Source organism: Netta rufina, assembly GCF_964035555.1.
Source record: "Netta rufina genome assembly, chromosome: 5".
NCBI lineage: Eukaryota > Metazoa > Chordata > Aves > Anseriformes > Anatidae > Netta > Netta rufina.
In genome coordinates this window covers 40206673-40230604 of record NC_140128.1, presented here as the reverse complement: position 1 = coordinate 40230604, position 23932 = coordinate 40206673, and the positions used below count along the sequence as shown (strand labels likewise).

The 23932-nt window shown below is 35.7% G+C and overlaps 1 protein-coding gene across 1 annotated transcript in view; it reads left to right on the top strand.

Moving 5' to 3' along the window:
• The window catches only part of MIA2 (MIA SH3 domain ER export factor 2), a gene marked incomplete at its 5' end in the record, with an annotated part of 33401 nt that extends 10990 nt beyond the window's left edge, over positions 1-22411 (top strand). Inside the window, 20 exons of the mRNA XM_084287295.1 lie at positions 70-141; positions 899-1009; positions 1373-1444; positions 1854-1958; positions 5590-5712; positions 6305-6428; positions 7150-7196; positions 7425-7515; positions 8692-8830; positions 10350-10451; positions 11686-11746; positions 12098-12133; positions 13086-13153; positions 13829-13911; positions 14263-14394; positions 16312-16470; positions 17841-17972; positions 20391-20467; positions 20873-21098; positions 21895-22411. Coding sequence (XP_084143421.1) covers positions 70-141; positions 899-1009; positions 1373-1444; positions 1854-1958; positions 5590-5712; positions 6305-6428; positions 7150-7196; positions 7425-7515; positions 8692-8830; positions 10350-10451; positions 11686-11746; positions 12098-12133; positions 13086-13153; positions 13829-13911; positions 14263-14394; positions 16312-16470; positions 17841-17972; positions 20391-20467; positions 20873-21098; positions 21895-22046 — 2112 coding nt within the window. The 3' untranslated portion in view covers positions 22047-22411. The remainder of the gene's footprint in view (positions 1-69; positions 142-898; positions 1010-1372; positions 1445-1853; positions 1959-5589; positions 5713-6304; positions 6429-7149; positions 7197-7424; positions 7516-8691; positions 8831-10349; positions 10452-11685; positions 11747-12097; positions 12134-13085; positions 13154-13828; positions 13912-14262; positions 14395-16311; positions 16471-17840; positions 17973-20390; positions 20468-20872; positions 21099-21894) is intronic.
• Positions 22412-23932: the final 1521 nt, after the last annotated feature.

Below are 23932 nucleotides of genomic sequence, written 5' to 3'. Positions count from 1 at the left end.
CATTATTTCTATTATTTAGGCACTTTTTTTTCCCGATGTCCATTCTGACATAAAGTTTTTCTTTTTTAGTTTGAAGATCTAGAATCTTCTCTAAAGGACGACAACATTACAAAAGAATCAACAGATGCAGCTTTTTTTGAGGTAAAAAGATAAATAGAAATTATCTAAGCAATGTAAGGCAGTATTTCAGGAAAATGCTATGCACATTAAAAACATAATTGCGTAATTGTGAGGATTGGTTTTCTAATCCTGCGTTACTGAAAATAGCACAGAAGTAAGACTAACTAAGAAAAGCTTTTGTTACAGCTGAATTAAAAGCAGAATGGAAACAAAATGATTGATATTAGAGTAAATGACATTTTAGACAATATTTAATTACTTAAACAGTAAACTGTTCCTGTTTCTAGCAGAGAGAGCACTGCATTAAATACGTTCTCATGTGATTCAATTCAAGTTTATTTTATAAGCTACTGGAGCACAGTTTAAAATTACCAGTGCTTTTCAGTGACACATAAGGAGAGAATAGCTTCATGTTTTAAGTAATAAAATCAGGTGTAATTACATTGCTTATATCCCCCAAGCTTATATTCGTAAAAGAGTTCCAAAAAAGTGAATCAAATACATCATAGGCTATATAATATCAAATCCACTGTATAAAAAAACAGATTTATTTTGTTCTGCAACTCAGGCTGTATAAATCTAGTTGTTACATGCTTTGTTAGCATACAAGAGTCTAGAGAACTTTGAGATTTATCCTTGATATTGTGATGTTTGTTAAATGTACTTTGTCATTTTGCATTAAAATGATATTTAAAACGTACTTATATTCTTCCTACGTAGTCAGGTAGGAAGTCAAGTCAATGTCAAGTGTCTTAACTGTCAAAACAATTTGATTTAGGAAACGCATGAAAAACTGAACAAGTCAAACTTAGAACTCAACCAGGCAATTGCAGATCTAGAAAAAGAACTGGAAGAAGAAAAATCTAAGCAGACAGAAAATGATAACTTGGTGAGAATAAAAATAATCCTGTCTTTGTTGCTCTTACTCTTCTTACTGTTTTTTTTATTATTCCTATGGAATTATACTGTCTATTGTCTTATTGTCTATTATATTGTCTTATTGTTTATTGAGAAGACAATATGTATATATATTTTTTTTAAACAAAAACTGTATTTCCCCTTTTGGTGTCTTCAAACTCCCTGTGCCGTACTGGCAAAATAACACCCATGTGAGAAAATGTTCAGAAAAAGAACTCTTTTCCCTGATTTGGCAGTATCAACCTTCTCAATTTGAAAAATAAAGTAGCTTTAGCAATTGCCTGGACTTCCAGTCAAATCTGTGGAAGCTATATTAAAAACTAATAATTTTCAGGTGGCTGAAATTGAGGAAAGATTGGAGTCTTTAGAGAATGAAGCAAAATCTGTTCAATCACAAGTTGATGAGGTATGTCTGATTTTTATCATTTGTTTTCAAATCTCCATAATTTCTCTATTTTCCATCTAGTTACATTTTTAAAAATTTGCCTACTAAGTGTGCAGAATTAATGTGCTCTGTAAACTAAGAGATGTGCTAAGGCTTCTTCTTGGTGATTTGATTTAACAACTTTTAATTTCATGTAGTGATTGGCATTTAGTGGGGAGTACCTTTGTCTTTTCTTTACCCTTTTAGTCCACAATGATACAGTGTTGCAAAACTTCAATCAACAAAGGCTGTTGAAACTGTGGGAAAAATGTGAGAGTGTGTATATAGTAAGGATAGAAAAGTTAAGAATGAGTACAGCAATACCATGGTGCCCCTGCTTGTTGTATCTTCACTTACGCAGTTGAAACAATGCTTCTTTCTTTCAATTTAGGCCAAGTCCACCCTAAAAGTGTATCAGATTAATACAGAGAGACTCAAGACATCCGTTCAAGATGCGGTAGATGAAAACTGCCATCTTCAGGAAAGTGAGAAACAAGTAGGTTCTTCCTAGTTAAATTCCTTAGAAATTGTATATTTTCCTCCAATGTAAACATGACTTTTGTAAGGAGCTCATTCTCCGTGTGTTTGTTAACACTCCCTGAGTGTTCTAGTAAACGGAATGAGGAAGAGGACATGCCTTTAAAATGAAGTTCTGTAGAAAAACTTTGTCAAAGATAGTCCTATATTATTAAAAAACAAAATTAATTGTAAAGAAACATCCATACAGATCAGTGAAAAAGTGAGCATGTAAGTAATGTGGGACTGATAAGAGTTTTGCTGAGACCTAAAGGAAAGCAGAGAGATTTGAGCAAGTCTCCAGCTAGGATCCTCTGCATTGGCAGAGAGCAAATGCTTGTATTTGATACAGAAAACAAAACAAAAATGAAGAAATTGCAATGTATGCAAAAGGCAGGTAGGAAACTACTGTAGTGTCACTATAAATAAAACAGTGGAAAGTCAGATCAGTAATATGAAGATACAGAAAGGACTGTTAGTTACTTCCCAAATTTTAGCTGTTTTTCTTAACGCTGTAGCTAGATCACAGGGTGGTTTGGGTTGAAAGGGACCTTAAAGGCCATCCAGTTCCAACCCCCCTGCCATGGGCAGGACATCTCCCACCAGACCAGGTTGCTCAAAGCCCCATCTAGCCTGGCCTTGAACACTTTCAGGGATGGGGCAGCCACAACTTCTCTGCACAACCTGTTCAGTGCCTCGCACTCTCATAGTATTTCTTCTTCATATGTAATCTAAGTCTTCCCCCCTTTTAGATTAAAGTCATTACCCCTTGTGCTATTGCTACACTCCCTTACAAAGAGTCCTTCCCCAGCTTTCTTGTAGGCCCCCTTTAGGTACTAGATGGCCACTGTAAGGTCTCCCTTTGGCCTTCTCTTATCCAGGCTGAACAACCCCAACTCTCTCAGCCTGTCTTCAGAGGAGAGGCATTCTAGCCCTCTGATCGTGAGAATAGATCCCAAAGAATGCTGGTTATTTTTAAAATGTTCAACGTATGCAGTAGTCATTCGGTGCAATAACTTTGTTGAAAAAAAATCTCAGAACATTAAAAGTTAAACAGAGTGTTTCATTTTTATGAGTACGTGCTTCTTGTCCTGCCTGATGGATGATTGCTTTTGTTGTCTGAATTGTATCAAGGAACCTACCTTGCAGAGCTAGAGGCACAGGACTTTTGGTTTTGTCCTTTCCTATTGAAACATCTTTATATATCATTATATATCAAACTTACTGATTCAAGGGGTAAAAAAAAAAAAAAAAAAAAAAAATTCTGTTGGAGGAATATTCCAATTCTGCACAACTCTGTTCTCAGTAAAACTTTTTTTTAAAAAAGGGGGGAGGGAGGGGAAGTAGAAGATGATGTAAAGTCTCAACAGGGTTTTGTTTTGTTTTTCCTGGTAAATTCTTGGTTTTAGACAGAAATAGTCTATTTCTTTTTGTTAAAAAGATTATTCTTTTTTTCCTCCACTTAATAGGGCTTACAACAAGGTAGTACTGAATGATGAGAATTGCCCTACATTTTATATGCAATAATTTTCTATCAAGCAAACCCAGGAAAAAATCAGGAAAAACAGCCCCCAGGATGTAAATAACTTGTCAGGTTCCTAGATAAATAAGTTTTTTTTTTTGTATTCCTTCCAGATAAAATAACTTGGGTATGGTAGTTCCTTAACCACATTGTTTAGGATGAATTTCCTGCACTTTGTCATTAACTGAGCTTTGTTGCAGTGTTAAGTAATTTGAGAACATTTGTATGTGTTGTGTTTTGCTCTGCTTTTTAGTGGATACAGAACCTGGAAAGAGTTGATAGGACCTGATATCTGCTTTGTTTGTGTTTTCTTTTATGAGGTGGTTGTAAGCATGTAAATTAGTTTACTGTGTTAGAAGATCTATATCCCTTTTTTCTTTTTTCTTTTTTTTTTTTTTTTTTTTTGAAAGATGGAATTTCACTTATGCTCAAAAGGTAACAAAGATGTTATTTGTTTACAGAACTTAGAGTGCTTTCTTCCTCTGTCCATTGGCACTAATGGGTCGTAATCTTCTGGCACATAATAGCTTAACCATTATAACAGATGTGCTCTCTCAGATTGATGTGTCAGAGAAAGGATTGGGCCTTTTAGTTTGAACAAGGGAACTGTTAATGAACTCATAGACTTCCTGCTTTATGTGTTTTTTTCCCCCTTCATTAGGAACATCAGAAATAAATGCTGCTTTAGCTCATTGCAAATCCTTTCTTGTAATTCTTACAGGCATATAAAGTCAGGTCAATTTATTTTCTCTTTGACTTCATGTAGAAGGACTCTCTTAAGGTTTAGTTTCCCTTTGAGGAATGACATTTCATGATAAATGTAGTTGCTTGTGTGTGTCTTCTGAGCAGCATTAGCAAAGAGAGTGTTTTTGCTTTATCTGTAATTTCTAGTTTGATGCTACAAATTCATATATGGCTTTTACTGCTCGAAAGGTGCGATTGTGTGCCAAGTGGTGTTCATCCAATTCTAGTCACATACTTTGTTTTACACCTTTCATTTTATCTTTGATAACAAGTGTCCAGACTTGTTTGTCTACTTGCATGGCAGTTCCCCTGTTTAACTCCCATTTTCTGGTTTTATTTTTAGTATAACTTTCACTTACGTTGCTCAACCTAGCTATTCCTTTCTGTCCACTCACTGCTTTTAAATTGGTTGCCCGTTGTACAAGTTTGAACAAAATTCTTTTGACATTCTCTTAAAACAAATAGTTCCCCATGTTTTTGTACTGTATGTTTTATCTTTAAAATTTGCATGCATATCAGTTTTTTCTTACAATGTGAAAGCATGGTTTACTTAGATTAATTTATTCCAGTGTTTTTTTAATAAACTAAGTGCTTACATGTGCAAATTGCTTTACTACTGTAAAGTACTTTTGTGAAATGAGATTTTACTAGGGAATATCTATCAAAAGTAACCTTGGAATATGCCTGTTGTTTAGTTAACCACAATGACAAAGATACATACCATTAAGTAGCGATTACATGCAGTTGCTGTGACTTTAATTAATGGGAAAGCTCTTTAAAATAAAATTTTGAAATGTCATTAAGAAATGTGGAGGAGAGCAAGGGAGATAGTGTAAATGTACAAGTCTTGTGAATTTAAGCAGCTGTCTGAAAAGCTTCCAGATTTTCCTTACCTCCCCGACCTCTCCTAGGTTGAGAAGACAGGTATAATTTCAAAAGTGTATGTGCGTGTTGGGGAAGGAATCTTCTCCCCTCTGTCCACTCCTGCCCAGTGTTCATAACTGTTACACAAATTGTCACTTTTTATATGCGTTGCTGTTGTCACATCGTGTGATTTTAAGTGAGTGGAATAGCAAATGAACCTTTTTGCTATTTTTTTAAATGTTCTAGCAACTAATTACAAGAGAGTTATTGTAGTTATATCAACAGGACAATAACATAGAAGTCTTATATTTGAATCTTGAGACTGCCTTGTAGTCTTCTTGTTTAATTCATATTGTAGGATGAGAGGTTAAAATTCTGCTTTTGTGTATGTAGATAATATGCACAACAGGCTGAAGTGCTATTCATCCTTGGTTCTTTGTTATAAGGAATAATCACACTAATCTAGTGTTTCCCTTTTTAGCTTTTAAAAGAAGCTGAAGGATGGGATGAACGATTTAGTGAACTAAATGAACAAACAAAAATGTTTGAATCATCTAAAACAGATATAGAAGAAGTATTGAAAAATAAAGAGAGTCAAGTCAAGGTAAATGATGACAGGTAGCACTGAATCGTATTATTCAGTCTGATGCTAAACCATTAAGTTTCAAGAAGATCTAACAAACTCTCCTTTTCTTAGTATGTGTTAAGCTGTTGGTTTTTTTTGTTAGTGTGTTTGATGTGTCCATCCTCAAATGTCTCCTTTCCTGCTAAGCAAAAAAAGGTTGCTTAGCAGCACAGTGGAGCAGTCTGACAGCCTTGGAAGCCCACAGGCTAAACAAGACCATAGCACTTTTGGTTCTAATAGAGTATTTACTCTTTTGGGAATTTGGAGCATGGGGTCTGGGGACTTACTGTCATGTGTTTGGGCATACCATATATGCCCAAGCCCTGTGAAAAGCCTACTTACTTGGGTATCTGAGGAATCTTTGCCTAGAGCATACCTGTTAACCTGCAGGTATATGTTTTAATGAGAAGACTAATGTTGGACATTTAGAGTCCTATGGATGAGGCTTGTTAAATTTACTAAGGGAAGTAAATTAAGATCAGAAATCCTGGAAAAGTAATTGGGAAGCTAACCACATTTTCATTGTTTATATTTATTTTACTGTTCTTGTTTTGTGTGGGCTTTTTCTTAGTCGCTGACACAGTACTTGCTGAAGATGAAAGACTGGAGTTCAGCAATCAGAGATGATGATGACACTGAAGATGATCACTGGGACACTGATATAAAGGGTGAAACAGAAAATGGAGAGCATTTAGGTATAATATGTTTTAATAGATGTTTTAAAAATAGAGAACCAACAAAATTCTAGGAGAGTAGAAAGATCAGCTTTTTAAAAAATGGGTTTTTAAAACTCACCCAATTTTATTAATGTCAGACAGTTAACTGATGCTTGGAAACCTCTGGAATAGTAGCCTGTGCTATAGGGTAACGTGGCTATAGATAAAAGTGTATGCATTGTCACAGGGAAATGTAAAGACTGAGTGCTCAGTCTCTTGCAGGATGTCTTGGCAATGATTTTCATGCATTTGTAGATGGAAATGTTGCTTTGGTTTCTTCCCAAAGCTCCTACAAGCAGTAGCCCTGTAGGTCCATAGAGCCTTATTTCTGTTTCCTTGTCCTTATGCAGCTGTTGCAAGCAGTGTAGTAGAGGTGGGGATATAGATGTAGGTCCTTTCAAAACAGCAGCACAGAGTAGCCTTTCCTCCTCCTGATTCTTGCTGCAGGTTCTTTTTTGTTAGTGCTGATTGTACAATAGCCCAGTAAGTCCTACAATGTGTGTTCACCATTTCACTCTTAATAAGTGCATTCTGAACCTATTTAGAAAATAGGCAAGCCACCAATTTAAAATATGCCTATCATGGCATGTTGGGGATTGCATTTTTTATAAGAGCAAAGTCAAATGATATGTTTGAGTAGTAAGCTCTGTCACAAACCTTTCTGTGCTTTTTATGTGACGTATTCTATTCTGTCAATCAGATGATCAGCAAAAACGAACTGTAAAGAAATTGATCTATGCTGCAAAGGTACGTGAGTTTAAGAAACTTGTGGATGGAAGGGGGGGAGGCTAAATGTACTATGTGCAATTTCTTATGGTAAGTTTAAGTGCATATAGATACATGTGTGCACTTAAGGGTATCAAGACCCAGCATTTTTTGATACTTAATTAAATATTTTTCCATACAAACAGTTTCTAATAATCTTAAGTTCCTTTTTTTTTTTTTTTTTTTTTTTTTTTTTAATTTTGACTGTAGTTAAATGCTTGTTTAAAGACCATGGAAACAGAAAGAGATCAAATGTATTCAAAATTGTCTGATGAAAACAAAGCCAAAGGAGAACTTACAGGTAATTAAATGATGTTACAGGCTGTCTAGTTTCGACTAAAAACTGATTTAAGTTATATTAATAGATGTACTCAATGTTTAAAATGCCTGTTTGAGTTGCTTAGCTATTTTAAATATTTGATTCTAGAGGTAAAGCAGTCAAAATATAGTGATTTTATATTTAATTATAAAGCACCATTTGCAAATTTTATTGTACCGTTACAGTATAGAAGTTATATAAAGATTAGCAAAATGATGTTAATAAATATATAATACCTTTACATAAATGCTGGACATGAAACAGTGGGGTTCTACTCTAAATTTTAAAACTCTATTAAAATTTGTAGTTTAGTTGTAGTAGGTGGAAGCTGAATAATTAGTAAAATCAAAAATACTGCATTTAGAGAATCAAAGCTAAAGTATTTTTCTCTAATTTTTCCTTTGTTGTGTAGGCTACACTGAATTAAAATTTATAAAATGAAAACACTGCCACTTCAATTAAAAACAGTCTGTAACTACCAATTGCTTTTATAGATAACAGCCAGCAGAATAGCCATCATTTTTGAACGTACTGTGCTTTGTTATTTGAATGATGATATGCTCTTTTTTAATGCATGAAGGTCATTTAGCCTGACTCGTTTTCCAAATTGATTTTAACTCTCTCTCATAAAGGTATTCTAGCTTACTTGAAGTTTTATATCTTTTTTGAAAAGAGGCATAAGAATAGTAAATAGGAAGGAAAACAGGACTGATTTTAATTCGGATAGATAACAAATCTGAATTATTCCTTCAGGCTACTGAGCAAGGCTTTGTGTGGCTAAATCTGCAATATAATGGTAATGATTTTACTCTTTTAGAGTGGAATAATTACAATAATAAAAGCTCCAAATTAAAATTGTGAATTATAAAACTGCAGTGTCTAGAGGAGCTATGCCATTTAGAGGGAAAACAAAGACTAGGCATTTGCTCAGAGCTGCACTTGGTAGAGAGAATAATGCTGGCTTCCCATCAAAGGACCAACACTGTTTCTCAATCTTTATAATTTACTGAAATGTATCAATACATATTACTGCATACATTATTAAATAAGTATAGTAGCAGAGGCTTCTACAGACTTTTTCTGTCCTAAAATGTTACAAATATTTTAATTTTGTAAATTGTATGTTGTTCCCAATATAATTATCTCTGCATTTGACAGAGCGTATAGAAAACCTCCAAAGTGAACAAGTTTCCTTGCAGTCTGAAAATGAACGCTTTGAAAGTGAAGTTCAAAAGCTTCAGCAGAAACTCAAAGTAATGACTGAGCTTTATCAAGAAAATGAAATGAAACTACACAGGTGCTGTTTTTTCTTCACTTTTATGTTCAATCCTTACTGTATGAGATTTCACGCTTTTTGATTTGGGTGGCTGAAAATTATTAGAAATTTGAATACTGCTTTCCAGAGTTTCCTGAAGTAGGGAGTAGCAGGAAGACCCTGTTACATTGCACCTTCATGTGCATTTATGATGACAGTAAGTTTATACTAACTGTTACCATGGAAGTAGTGGTATATTAAGTTAGGACTTTTCCACAATTAAGTATAGGGAAAAAAAGATAACATGAGAAGTAACAAATCTTTAATCTATGATGTAAGGTGGGTGAAGTTGGAAAGCTTGACTTCTAAATTGAGGTATGATGTAATACATGTATCAAAGTTGCTGAAAGAAAGAAAATCAGTAGCTTCTTTAACTATGGGGTATATTTTATATAGTAAAGGGAGCTACTAATGTCTGTGGAAGAGTGGCGCTATATGTAAAATTAAGCTTAAGAGTGAAAACATGGACAGCTATTATCAGTAAGCAATGTAGAACCTGTGTGATTTTGTCTTTCCTCACCAACAAAGACGCAGTGTGAAGGCTGTGCCATCTGTCTCCCAGTAAGGATGTCAGTAGGTAACGGGACTTGCTGACCAAAATCAAACGCAGAAGGACTGGGGTGGGATGGAGCATGTAATAACTTTGAGAAGTGTGTGTGTCTGGCTGTGGTGGGATCAGGAGGGAATCATTTTAAGGCACAAATTTACATTTTTATTAGCCAGAAATTATTTTTTTAAGGAGCAAACATAATCTTGAAGGCAGCAAGAGAAGCAATACAAGTCTTGATTTTGTACTGAGCAGTATGCAGGATGTTTTTCAAGTGTTGCTTTCTATGATAATCTGCTTTGTAGTTTGTGTAATACACAGGTGACTGTCATCCTCATAGATGCTGCAAAACCCCAGATCCACTACCTTAACATTTGATTTTTATAGGGGATGAGGGATAGAATGGAACTTAATGAAAATAAGTTATTTAAAGATACCATGCTGAAGTTCAGCAAACATATGCTTCTTGTCAAAGACTGCAAGAGACAAAAAGGAGTGGAGAGAAGCTGTTGTGGTGGAGATAGCTGAATTAAAGAGGATATTAGTACTAGTGGGACATCTTTTAAATAGTTATTGAAATAACACTGAAAGATAGTGTAGTTCTGTGTGTGGTTGTACATTTTTGCAAATATTTCCATTTGCAATACTAGCTCCCTAGGGCAGTAATATTTTGCAAAAGGAAAGCTGGAGTATTTGGGAGCTTAAATTGTCTTCCAAATTGCTTTTAGGAATAGTGATATTGCTTCATTAAAAACAAAGCAAAGCAAAAAATAAACTGAATAAAGACATAAAAACTAGTTCTGTTTATGCCGTTTTATATGTTACCTCTAAAGTTCTTTATCTGGATAAATATCATCTACACATCGTGCCTAAATAATTTGAGAATTTTTTTTCTTGGACTGCCAGCAGAATTGTTGACTTAAAATTAAGATGAATTTATTAATTTTCTTAAAGGAAACTGACAGTAGAAGAGAGAGAACGCCTACAAAAAGAAGAAAAGCTCTCTAAAGTAGATGAAAAAATTAATCATGCTGCTGAAGAACTAAACAGCTACCGGTAATTACAAATTTTACTTACTATTATGACTTTTAAAGTGAACAGAAGGCAGTAGAGAATAACACCAGCTTAAGTGAATGTGTTTTCTTCCAGATTCTTTGGTTTGCTTTTTTTTGTGTTGTTATATGCCAGTAGGTGTGTAATAATACATAGTATTAGAGTTTCTGTTTTATTAAAAACTATATATAAAAAATAAAATGAGAATGGAAGACCACTGAGAGCTTTTCCATTAGAATGCTGTTTGTATTGAAATGTTAGCTTTAATGGAATGGTAGAAGTGGGTCTATATCTAGTTCCCTTTAGTGAACAGATTTAAAAAATTAAAATAAAAAAAAGAAAGTTAAAAAGAGAATACTGTGAAATAAATGCAACATTCACCTTTTCCATAGATCTGAACGTATTTGTTGTCTAGTTTTAGTATTCTATTTCTGTATCTCTAAGCTTTTAAATAGTATTACCGTAATGTGGGAATATTTTCTGTAATTGTTTTGTAAATGTTTTGTGTTACACTAGCTGTGTACATATGGGCTTCTTCAGTAGCTTCTTGAGCTACAGCATAATTCTTTGATTTGTAATATGTATTTCCTGTCTTCCTTCAATGTTCATGGGAGTATTGACACTTAAGTGAACGATACGGATCAGAAATGCTTCCTGAGGAGCATTCCTCTGGAATGTGAAGCCCTTGTAGACATTTTTCAGTATTCATTTAGGAATACAGAATTCACTCTTTTTGATTTACTCGGAATGTGTCTTTGGCCCACCTGCTGAGAGGGTGCAGAACCTAGAAAGGCTGTGCACCAGGCAGCTGGCAACTAGGTGGCATCATACTTACTGTGGTCTTGAAATAACTTGAGTGCAAATTATTTCTTTTACCTGTTGTTTACCTGTCCCCCAGAACCGACTGCTAAACTGTAACGGCATGAGGTTCTAGCCATGTCACTACAATTGCTGAGCTGGGTAAACCTGGCTGTTAGGACATACTGTAGGGTGATATCCTTCATACTGGAAATATATCACAGACCACTGAGCAGTTGGGGAGTGGTTGACTAAGGATCACGTGGTACACAAAAATGACTAGCAATGGAAATTCTAGGCTTTAGGTGATGATACTTCTAGATACAAAAATTATTTTTTGAAAATAATTATACTTTGTGTTAACCATTGTGTTTACCATATTTAAAATTATTTTCCTCAGCATTTTATTACAGTGTCATAAATCCTGTTTTTGTTACAGACAGCGAGCAAAAGATCTCGAAGATGAGTTAGAAAGAACCATTCGTTCTTATCAGAATCAGGTATGTCTTTATGTTACTTGGCATTGATGCCAAGTAGGGATGGATGTTAATGCAACTGAAATACCACTTTCCATTAGGTTGTTGTACTGAATATGGCTTGTTCTTTTGTTTTGTTTTTCTCCTTGTCTTTTTCTTTATTACCTATTTTATGTCATCTGTTTTTCGTAGACTTACTGTCTTAGTAGAAATCACTAACTTCATTTAAAAATAAGTTCAGTTTAAGTTTACATGTCTCATAATAATTTACCTACATATTACATTTATGAATGAGAGCATATATTCAATCTTAAGTTTTCTTTTTCAGATGAATAATGCACTTCGGTAATGATCTAACAAATATCTTTTTCACAGATTACTTCACATGAGAAAAAAGCTCATGATAATTGGGTAAGTTCCAAACAATAAATTTACTTAATTCGATATGTCAACTATTGTCTCACTTTTCAATGGTCTGAATAGCTTGGTCTGTCACTTCTAAATTTGTTATTAAACACAGATCATCAACATTAACCTGTTACCTACTGATTTCTTGCAGAAATACACAAAAGCATGTTAAAAATACTTTTGTCATAGAACAATTGCAATAATTGAGTGAGCTCTGAGCTCAGTAGAATTGAATACTACAATATTGTTTGCTATAGCGCTAAATCTGCTTGAATAACATGTTGCCATTTAAAAAGTGCGTGGCATTTTGCTAATAATAAAAGCATTTGGCCTTGCTTTGGTGCCATTTTAATATTTTTCCTGGATGTACTCCATTCTTTTTATCTGCTAATAGAAGACGTTATGTCCTGCGAGAACAGTATGTTCCGTTGACAGCTTCCTAAGAATGTTGCTACAAAATGCTTTTTTTTTTTTTTTAACCTTTTTTTTCCAAACAGGAAACTTTAAAATATCTCCTGACTAATACATTCTTCAGTTTCACTGAATGGTCTGTGTGAGATAGTCCTGTCAAAAGTTATGGCACTTCATGGTCATAATATTACAGATTTGAATTGTATTATTTTAAAAATAAAACTTGCATATGTAAAATTGGAGATTTTAAATCTTGTATGTGTTCCATAGATGCTTCAAAGCAATGAATTTAATTTCTGCAGTGTTAAGAATCTGCAGGAAAACTGTATTGTTTCCCAAAAAATTGGGTAGTAGAACTGCTAGTGTCATTTGGTGATGTTTTGAGACTGTTTCCTATGCTTTCTATATGAGTCATACATAATGAAAATACAATCTGAACACTTCAGATAGAAAAATGTATTGGATCTAGGAGCTGTCACATTTATGATTCATTTAATTAATAAACAGCAATATCTAAGCATCTGATTTTTGTTCTTCTTGAAAGCTGACAGCCCGAGCAGCTGAAAGACACCTCAATGATATAAGAAAAGAAAATGCACATAACAGACAAAAGTAAGTGCAGTCCTCATCTGATTCTAAACAAATGTGATTTGTAATGTGAAAATGTTTTGGATTTATGCAATTTGGTATTTTCTAGGCACATGTTAATCAATGGTGAATGAGACAGAGCAGAGAGCAGTGCTCTGCTGTAGCTCTGAATGAGGGGGAGTCATTTGAGGATTCTTGTAATGATACTATGCAAGAAAAAATGAACTATGTAAAGCATTGAAATATTTCAGAAAAGAAACAGAATGTAGGTCTAGGACTCCAGGGTTTTGATGGTACTGTTTTTTTTAATAGGCATGTATTAACCAGAAGTCATGATTACTAAATAATCTTGCAGTTCTTTAATTCAGAAGTTTATACTGAACTAGCAGTTGAGGTGTGTAAGGGGGAAACCTTCAGATGTACAGCTAACTAACACTTGAAGTGCAACATATTCATGAGAATAGTGTTGTGCCTGGGAGTTAGGACATCTAGCATGCCACTTCAACTTATGAATTATAGCTTACATGCAATAGCATGAATACTTAAAGGAATTCTTAAATTCAGAGTTCTGTGATATCTCGCCTTTTTATTTAAGGAATGATATACATTTGTCTATTTAGCCCTTTTAGTAGAAATGTTACTAGTAAGCAGTGCAGCCCAGTAAAATTTTTGCATTTCTTTTTTGTTGTTTGTTTACAGATTAACAGAAGCAGAATTTAAACTTGACCTTTTAGAAAAAGATCCTTATGCTCTTGATGTTCCAGTTAGACCGTTTGGCAGAGGTACAGTGTTGAACTGTGAAATAGACTCTAATTGTTCTGGTTTCTGGTTTTGTTTCCCAAGGCAGCACATATGTAGTCGTTTGAAAACTATCCTGGCCATGTGTATGTAGTAGTCATTAAAAAAAAAAAGTTACTCTAGGTCCTGTCAAGTATTTTGTTGAAATTAAGAGTGTTGGCAGTATTGCAGCATTGATGAGAGGAGAGTGGAATATGACACACATGGTAACTGGAACACAGTTCTTGTTTCACTTATACAATCTATTTTTAAACTTCACCTGAGAAGTTAATTACTTTATACAGTTTGCTGAACTAAGTATTGTGAACTTGAGCATTTTGTTTTAACTGTTCCAGAGCATTCCCCATATGGACCCTCACCAATGGGCCGGCCTTCATCTGAAACAAGAGCTTTTCTTTCCCCTCCAACTTTATTGGAGGGTCCTTTAAGGCTTTCACCTATGCTTCCAGGTGGAGGAGGAGGAAGAGGTACAATTCTTAAACTTGAAAATCTATCTATTCTGGATTTCTCTCTCCTCTGCTATAAATCTGTCACACCTTTTCCTCTTGCTGGTGACAAAAAGTATTAAAACCACCAATTCAGTACAAACAGGTCCTCAGACAAACTATTCCTGTTTTTCAACTTGTTTCTAAAGCTGTCTAGTGTATACCAGCACAACGGAAAGTTTTGTTGGTACTAGTGGATTAGTCAGTAGATTGCTTTCAGAAGCATAAATTGAGAAAAGTGAAAAGCCAAGCTTAGTCTTGTTTTATTTTTTGGACAAATGCACTTCTGCTGAAATAAACTTCTGATTTTAAAGTAAACAAGTTAATTAGTTTTCTCAGGAGAGAATGTTGATACTTCTCAATTGTCTAAAGATGGAGAGAGAAGAATGGGGAGTTAAATACATCAAAAAAAAACACAAGACACATCGACGTATGAAAAATGTTTCTATAGGAAGTTACTGATTCAGTAATGTTTTCCTCCCCTTGGTTTCTAAATTTAAGGTAGTCATTGTACATGGAGGCTGTTTCATTCCTACTGATGAAAGAGAACAGAAGGGTAAATGTAAAAAGGAGTAAAATGTAGAGTTTGAGAAGTAGGTGAAATAAATCCATAGTGTCATGGCTGATAAGGGAAGGAAACACTACTCCTTTGTAATTTTTTTTAAATGGAAACAGTGTTGATGAATGTTAGAGTAAGGTTCAGCATCTATTACAGGTAATGAAGAAGCTACTATTTAACTTAATACCGCTGTTAAATCTGTTGGTACCTATATTTGCTTCACAGGAAATACATCTAAATATGTTTCATCTATAAGGATGTCACTAATCAACATTGATTTTTAGAAGACTGTTTCTTTACTTTAATTCTCTCTAAGTGGTATACCCAGTTGCATATGAAAGTTGATTCACATTCTAAGTCAAGAAAAAAAAAAAAAAAACTGAGATCAAATGTTCAACCATAGCACACATACCACATGCAGGTAAAATCACATATTTGATAACTGCTTGCTTGAATAGAGACAGTATGTAATGAAACTGAGATGTTATATGAATCTTTAAAATTATAACTCAGCTGTTACTGGTGGGTAAGAGTGAAAACTGGATTTCAAAATGCACTCTTAGCAAGGAAAGAAATTATGCAAAGACGTTACTGTTCACTTTGCAATGGAGCACTAATCTAACTTGGGAAGATTAAACAAATGATGTGTTTAGTCAATGCTAACTATAGAGCGATTATAGTGCTTATCTCACTTTGCACAAGATAGAAAATGGCTTCAAATACTAAGTTGGATTTTAGGGTAGGGAATTACAGAATGATACTGGAATTCTGCATTTATGCAGACCAAATCTTACTTCAAAGGAAACTTGCAATCTGAAGTCACTCATCACATTTGTCTTCCACTTGCTTATATGTTGACCTGGTCTTCTCTATTTTTTTTTCTTGATTAAAGAGTTAGAACGAATGAGAATAATCTTGAATGTAATGCAAATATTTTTTTCAATGAGGTTGTTAACTTTGAGTGCTAATTTTTAAATTGATGAAGTCTTGTTAATGACAATTATTTTAGTACTAAGAATAACATTTATCATGAAGGCACCATTTTTATTTTTTTTACTTCAATGAACAGAAACTCTTAAAATGATTACCAAAAAAATCAGGTACTGTAGGCTACGCTCCCATTGAACTACATTTTTTTTCATTCCAACCAAACCTTTAAACACTTCTAGTAAGTCATCAGCAGCAAACAGCTGGAGATTCCTGGGGAGCTGTGCACCTCTCATGTCTTGAAAGTGTTGGCATTGCATGATATATTTTATTGTTTTCAGACTTAATGAAGAAAGACACGTAATGTAGGATTTGAAAACCAGAGTAAATAGTTATCTCATTTCTTCAATTAGGATCCAGAGGACCAGGATCTACTGTCATGTATGAAGCTAGTAATGAAAGAGGAGAGCTGAGTTCTGATAGATTACCTGATCCCCACAGACCACCATCAGATACTGGATCCCTGTCTCCTCCTTGGGACAGAGAACGCAGGATAATTCTGCCTCCACCAGGTATAGAAATCTGCTTAGCTACTAGAATAATGGAGTTTCTGACTTGCAGCATAAATTTTTTTTTTTTTTTTTGCTTAGCAATATGAGGTGTTTTCTAGGAATGGCATGTGCAGTCACACTGATAAGGTTTTTTAATAGTACAGTTTTATCCCCTTCTTGAATAGTGCAGTTCATTTGCACTTCTTCTGTGCTGTCTGTTAAATGTATATTGATCCTAGCAGTGCATAATCAGCTGCTTAGTTTCATCTTTTACTAGGGGCTTATTTAGTGCATCAAAAGAGCTGTCTAGGCTAGATGATGAATGAGAGATCTGAGAAAGTCATAATTTTTAATGGTACATTAGCTTAAAAAAAAAATCCCAAAAGCTAGCTGTTTTTTTTAATGTTTCTGCTCGTAGTAGGGGAACACCATGGGACAGTCATCCTGGCTGAAAACGTGCTGTTTAGTACTTATTTTCATGTCGATGTTGCCTCTTCCGTAAATAACAACAGGAACAAAATAAGTCATCGCTCTCACTTTAGATAAACGTGTGTTACGCATCATCACTCAAGGAAGACATAGATAAAATGAAGAGGATACTGATGTTTATGAAGTAAACTGAATTCAGGGGAGGAAACAACCTTCCTGTGTACTTGTAATAAAGAAGCAAAAATACTACAATAAAAAAATTAAAAAAAAAAAACAGGTGAATGTACCTCAGTTTCCAGATGCAGCAAGCTACTGTAGTTGCTGTGCATCTGTATGTAAGCCTGGTCATAAAACTCAAAATTCCCTCAGGATGCAGTTTTCCATTTGTCAGATCTCATCTATTTACAGGATACTGGAGTCCTGTTTTCTTGTCCAGAGCTGTGTTCTTATCCCATCCTTGCCCAGGATCTGACTAATACTCTTTGCCTTGTAGCTGCATAATTGCTAGATTCAATGCAAGGAGATGGGAAATGCAGTAGAGTGGTAAGAAATGTCATGGGAAACAGCACTCCTGCATTAGCATGGCTTCAAATGTACAGTAACTTATTTTGACATGAGCCTTCGTTGCTGTGCTGAATCTTTGTTTCAAGGTCACTTATGTAATCACAACATAAAGAATTCTACTGTATGTTAAACCAAAAATCAGGGAGCTTTCTCTTTTGCAGCTCCTGAAATGCCAGTTTACTCCAAATGTAAGCTGTAGTATATGAAGGTGGGATTCCTACGGTCTGTTTTTTTTTTTTTTTTAATTCTAGGATTGTTTGCCCACCCTGCTTAATAGTCACTTAGAATGTTAATGGGAGCATAAGATATCCAGATAATTTTGCTGATATAAAATTACATGAAATGAGGTAATAAATCTTCACTGACCTGTTTTGTGACTTTTTTGTTTTCAATGATAGGTGAGCCCTATTCTGATGCCGTTCTTCCTCCTCGAAGACAAGAAAGATTTTTCCCTAATCCTCCAAATACTGGAAGACTTTCTGGACCAGCAGAGCTACGAACATACAACATGCAGTCTTTTGATAAAACAGGTGGGAATTGCTTTACCTGGCTTCCATGACATGATCAGGAGTCTCAGTATAGGGTGACCATATGTACTACGCCATGGGAGGAGGGCAGTTTGACAGCTACCCCAGGCCTGATATGTTCTGTTGCGCAAAAACATTTTAATACCTGCTGGCTTTGATGCAGTCTTTCACTGTTCTCAGCAATTACAGGCTCTTCTATTGGGTGGATGGAATCCAGTGAATGGTAACCGTGAGGTATTTTCATTGTCCACCTTCACTGATCTGGGTATTAACCATTCAGACATGGCCTCCCATATCTTGTGGTTCCTCCCATGAAGCTCAACACAGTGTTAAAGTTTCACAAACCCTTACTTGCATTTCTGTGTCATTTTTTATAAAGTTAGAGTAAATGAAACTGAAAGAACAACAGCAACATTTTCAAGTATTCACTGGCTTTGAGTAGAAAGTCCTGCAGCCTCCTTCAAACTGTTTGTAATACTTTGAGCTTTTTGTAGTTCACAGTGCAGTTGCCCATCAATTTCATCATGTTTCACTGTCTCATTACCATTTGAAATGGCCCAATTTTGTAAATTCTTGTTTGTGACACTGAGCGACACACAGACGCTCAGAGACAAAGTTGTGGTGACTTAAACCTTATCACTAACAATTTAAGAGCTCAGAGTCTTAATACTCATTAAACAGTTTTCATCATTATTTAATGCCTACTAAGTGACATGTCTGAGTCGTCAGGAATAACGAAACCTTTAAACTCTTGACAGAAACTGTGCCAGGCAGTGTTCAGGTACATGTGATTATTAGTAAGTTACCATCTTTGCTGCTCAGTTCCTGGCAATAGAAGAGAAACCCTTTGTTTACTTGGTGTCATAATGTCAGAATGCTGAATTCTGTTTTGAGGTAAAGGTTTAATAGGGAATTGTTCTCTATTGGAAAATTCTGTACAGTTTTGTTCCTGTACAGCTACTCACCTTCCTACCATGTTCCCCAAGCCTGTCTGTTTCACTTCTGCTTCCTACTTCTTTGTATTCCATTGGGGAATTCCACTGCTTTCTTCAAAGTGCCTGCTTGCTGACTGAAGGACAGGAGACGCATGTGGTCTTTGCACTCAGTTCTTGCATTCATTTTTACCCATTTATTTAGCTGCTAAAAAAAAGCTGCTTTTAAAAGTTTTTTTCTTTTTAAAAAAAAAAGCTTATCTTCTTCTTGGGCAGTTCAAAACCAACTTAATGGAAACTGTTTTGGATAACCTTGCTGCCAAAATTCACATGTAATTAAGCACATGTGAATGTTGATTTTAGAGGCATATAATTTCACTAGACTTGGGTATTTGTAAAAATAAAAACAAAACCAATACACCATCTGATTTCTGAAGAGCAGCATCTTGCAGTAGTGAAATCCAGACTCCAACTCAAATTAATTACGATTTCTCAGCAAGATGATCAAAATGTTATTTTCTGTGAGCAAGATAATCTGCATTTTCCTAAGCTGAGGTAGGTAACTCCAAAAATTTGAGGCAGGTACCTGGAGAGCAGGAAACTTTTTGTCAAAGGGTTAAAGTTTGACAGATTGTGAGCAACTTGACAGATTTAAAATGGAAAGTGTTTTGCAACTTAAGTATCAAGGAAGGAATATTCTCTGCATGACATAAGTAACTGAAATTCTTCAGATTGTTAAGTAACAGTATTTCTAACATAAGCAATGTAGGCCTGCTTGAAATGACACAATTTAGGTTTTTGGAAAGGACGTTTCTGTTTATTGAGAAAAGAGCTTTATTGCTTAAAGGAGAAGAGATGCAATTAATGTAAATGAAATCTGTCACTTGTTAGCAGTATTGTTCTGGTCTTACGCTTTTTATTATTAGTGTCTTTGTTGATGCTGAAGTTTAAGGAAGCAGTATTTTTCAAATCTCAAAGTGCTGAGTTTTTTGTTGTTGGTTTGGATTGTTTTGAATACTGGAGTAAATTTAGTATGTATCACTAGTACATTTATAACCACTTTGATTCTCCTCTGACAATTCTCTTCAATATTTTTCTCCATTTGTTTCTAAAAAATAATTGTTCTCTGGGGGTAGGTAGAGGTAAAAACACTGAAGTTCATATTTTTCTCTTCATTTATAAAGAGTACATCAGTAGGAAAATGCATCTGTAATGTGAGAAAAACATACTAAAATGCGAGAAAAAACTTTATTTGAATTAAGGATCCATACAAGAAACTTGAGTGAGAGCTATAGCCTGCGTATATTCATGTGCAACCTGAATGTTCAAGCATAGCTTTGTGTTCCTCTGTTTTCTTTCAGTCTGCCTGCACAATAGTTGCTTCATACAGCAGTATATTTATTTTTCTTGCCTGTATCTTCTAATTTAAGACAAAATGCTGGTGGTGGGGAAGTGAACGTTGAATAACTTGTTTAACTTTTGCATACAGACGGACAAACATCTTCAGAAAATAGCCCACGGACAGAACCAAGTGGAAATGGGATGAAAGATCATTCTAATCTTAGTGTAAGTAGCTAACCAGAAACCTGATCTAAAGAATCCTTAATTTTCTGCAAAGTATATAGGAGAGTTTGTCTGTAGTACTTGGTCATGTGTTACATTGCACTGTGCAGTCCAAATCATAAAAATGAATGTAGACTTTTATCAAAGCAGGTGCTGCCTTGTGAGTTAATTTTGAGATGTTGCTAATGTAATCCCCATTGCAAATTAGTTAAGGCCTCAAAGATAAAGCTATGGTCAAGCTGATTGGCCAGTGCACAGAGGTAGCCTGCTCAGAGTTAAGCTGTTGGGAGCTAGCTTGTAGCTAGTTCCAGTGGCAGCATGCATCAAAATGGACCTGATGGGATTGAAGATGCTCCCTCTCCTAATCCCTTTCCCAACGCTAACTTCTCTGTTTTTGTTCTGCTACAGGACTCACTGCCTGATCAGCCACTGGCCTCTGAAAGCGAAGCAGTCAGCTCAGGGTTTGCTCCTCCACCTTTCCCTCCTGTCAGACCTCCCTTAATGCCTATGGATCCTAGAGGACCTTTCATGAGACGAGGACCTCCATTTCCTCTTCCTCCTCCTGCTGGCATGTACGGACCACGTGAATGTTTTCCAGTACGAGACTTTGGGCCACCACGCCCTCCAATGCCAAGTATGTAACTTTAGGGAGCATTTACTTCATATGAGCATGAGTTATCACATGGGGTGAACACTTAAATCGTTACCTGCACATACTACTACTCAGTTCAGCTGCAGGGAGCATCTGTGTGCTGAAGGTGGTGGTGTGTATTTTCATCTTCTCAGTTGCTCACAGTGATAGTGCTTTTACAAATATTACCGTTAGAAAACAGCATATAAACACCGTTCAGCACCTGAAGGGTTCCTTTTCTCGCATAGTAAAGCAAGTAGATGCGAGGTTGCATCATACATAAGTCTTAGTGTGATAAATCTTTAAACTCCATATCTTTAAGGTGTGCTAACATTCATACAGAGGCATGCATTTATGACATACCTGTTAATTGTTTCACCTTTCACATTTTTGGAGCAAGATGGAAGTATCAGACTGAAGGGCTTCTTCCTGGCTCTTGCTGTTCTGTGATTGACCTGGGAAGAACTGAGCTCTTTATCCCCCACAGCACCTGTGGGGTATGGCAATGAAGGTCTACCAGGTCATCATCACACTGAAGGTGGTGGCCACAGAAGCCCCTTACAAGGCACTAACTTGGCTACTGCCATGAGCCTGTCACAAGATCACTAGTGAGAAAAATATCACTTTGTCCTTCCCTTCCTAGCAGCTCTGTCTCACCAGAGCACCTCATCTAACATAGTTCTAATTTGTGACTTCTATTTCGGGAGGCTGTTGCTGAGCAATAAGATGCGTAGGGTAAAGAAGCAGGTGTGTGTGCTGTTTGATTGTTATTAACTGGGCTACTCTCCTTGTCTCACAGTGAGAAATCCTTTCCCAATGAGATCTTTTCCTCACTATCCGCCTCAACGACCTGGATTCTTGCCTCCACCGCTGCCTCCTGAAAATAGAATCGAGCCACCTCAGTCAAATACAGCAGCTGTAGAACAAACGGACCCACAGCAAGAGACCTGACAGTCATTTGAACAATGTCTGTATTCTGCTAGTGGCATTTTCCCTTACATTAAGTAACCACTGTTACTTAGGTATATATATAAACTACTTTGCTCAAATTGAAGCTTAATAGAGAAGTCTCAGGATAGTATTTTGTAAATAAAGAATGAAATATAACTATGAATATTGTGAATAAGTGATTTCCATTGTACAGTAGTCATTTTAAATTAAGTATTTCTAATTTGAGTAATCTCTTCAGAGGTGTATAAAATTAAATCATGAATAATCTTAAAAGTCCAGCTGCTTTGTGCTTGTCTAGCTGTACAGGGACTCTGCATGCCAAGTGATGCTTGCTTTATGAGTAGAATGTGAAAAAATTTGAAACAATAAATGTCTACTGAAGATGATGAAATAAAGCTTCCCTTGCAAGTTCACTGTTACCATGATACTATAGAAGTAGTTGAGGAAGTAAAGAGGAACTTACATACATATATATATATATTTTTTTTATAACTGCATGTGATGCTTCAGCACCACCAGACTATTGCCTTTAGAGATGCCTAACCACAGCAAATTGAAGCCCTTAATTAGTATGGTTTTTGTTTGCTTTTTCACTGTCTCACCCCAACTACAATAGTGTTTAGATTTTAATATTGCCATTGGGGAAGGTGCATGGGACAAAAAGACACATTAAGTTTCCAGTCCTCACTCTTCCAATTCTCCAACTCTGAAGAACCATCAGTATTTATCAACAAAATGGCTGTATAGTGTAGTGGGAGACTTATGTAACCATGCTCATCCTTACACATTACAGATAATTAAAAGAGCAAGGAAAAAAGTAAAATTCCTTTCTTGTCTAAAGCAAGCATACCCCGTAGACTTAACAAAAGTAAAGCAATAAAAGTAGTCAAGAATATGCTGTTAGAGCAAACATGCATTTAAAACAAGCCCAAAGATACAGAAGCATCATAGAAGCTAGAAAAAGGTTTTAGACAAGTGCCCACACACAAGTTGTAGTGTGTGCTAGGCTTCACAAAGTACGAAGAATCAAACAACAAAGAAAGCAAACTGCAAAATTGATAATCTTGTGTCTAGAAGTTTGTTATGTCATTTAGTTCTCCTCATTCCTATTTGCTTCTTGCCCTGTGATAATGGCTGTTGAAGCAGGCCCAGTCTCTGCAGCCAGGGCACAGGCATTTGGGTGAGATCTGGACAGAGCCTCACTCTAATTTTACCTGCCATACACTCTAAAGACTTCTGCTGGAAGCTGCTGGCTGTTTTGTCAGTTTGTTTTGTTTGAGACCAGCATGCTTCAGTTTAAAAACCACATAATTACTCACAATGCAGTCATTTGGTACAGAACCCTTTAAAAAAACAGAAGGAAACTGTTTTTAGACAAGCCTCCAGTTACAGTAGCAGCAGTTCAACTGCCATCCCCCCTTTACACACACAAAACACAGTTTTTAAATATAAACTTAGTGTGTACACTTGTTCTACTCTCACAGGCCACGACACCCCATAACTGGAAGTTACCAAAAAGCTCCAGAACACTTTTTTTTTTTTTGTAATTGCTGACTCAGATCAAGTCTGCCAGCTGAGCTTTTACTTTTTCAGCTCAATACTCCTCCTCTTAACCTTATTTCCTTGTTCTTATTTCAGCTGCAGAACTCTTCCACAGCTCTTTATTGCCCTTTCTTTCTTCCTAGTTTAGTCAGAGGTATTTAGAAAAGCCTTTGTACTTAAGCTAGTCACCAACAAATTCTGGCAACTGCTACTTTAAAGGCTCACGTATGTTGAAATTTTTAACTGCTGTTCAGCTTAGCTCAGCTGTTGCATCACTTTAAGCCAATGATTTGCCTTCTGGAGTCTCCAAGTTTGCCTGCCAGACTTAACCAGGACCATACTAG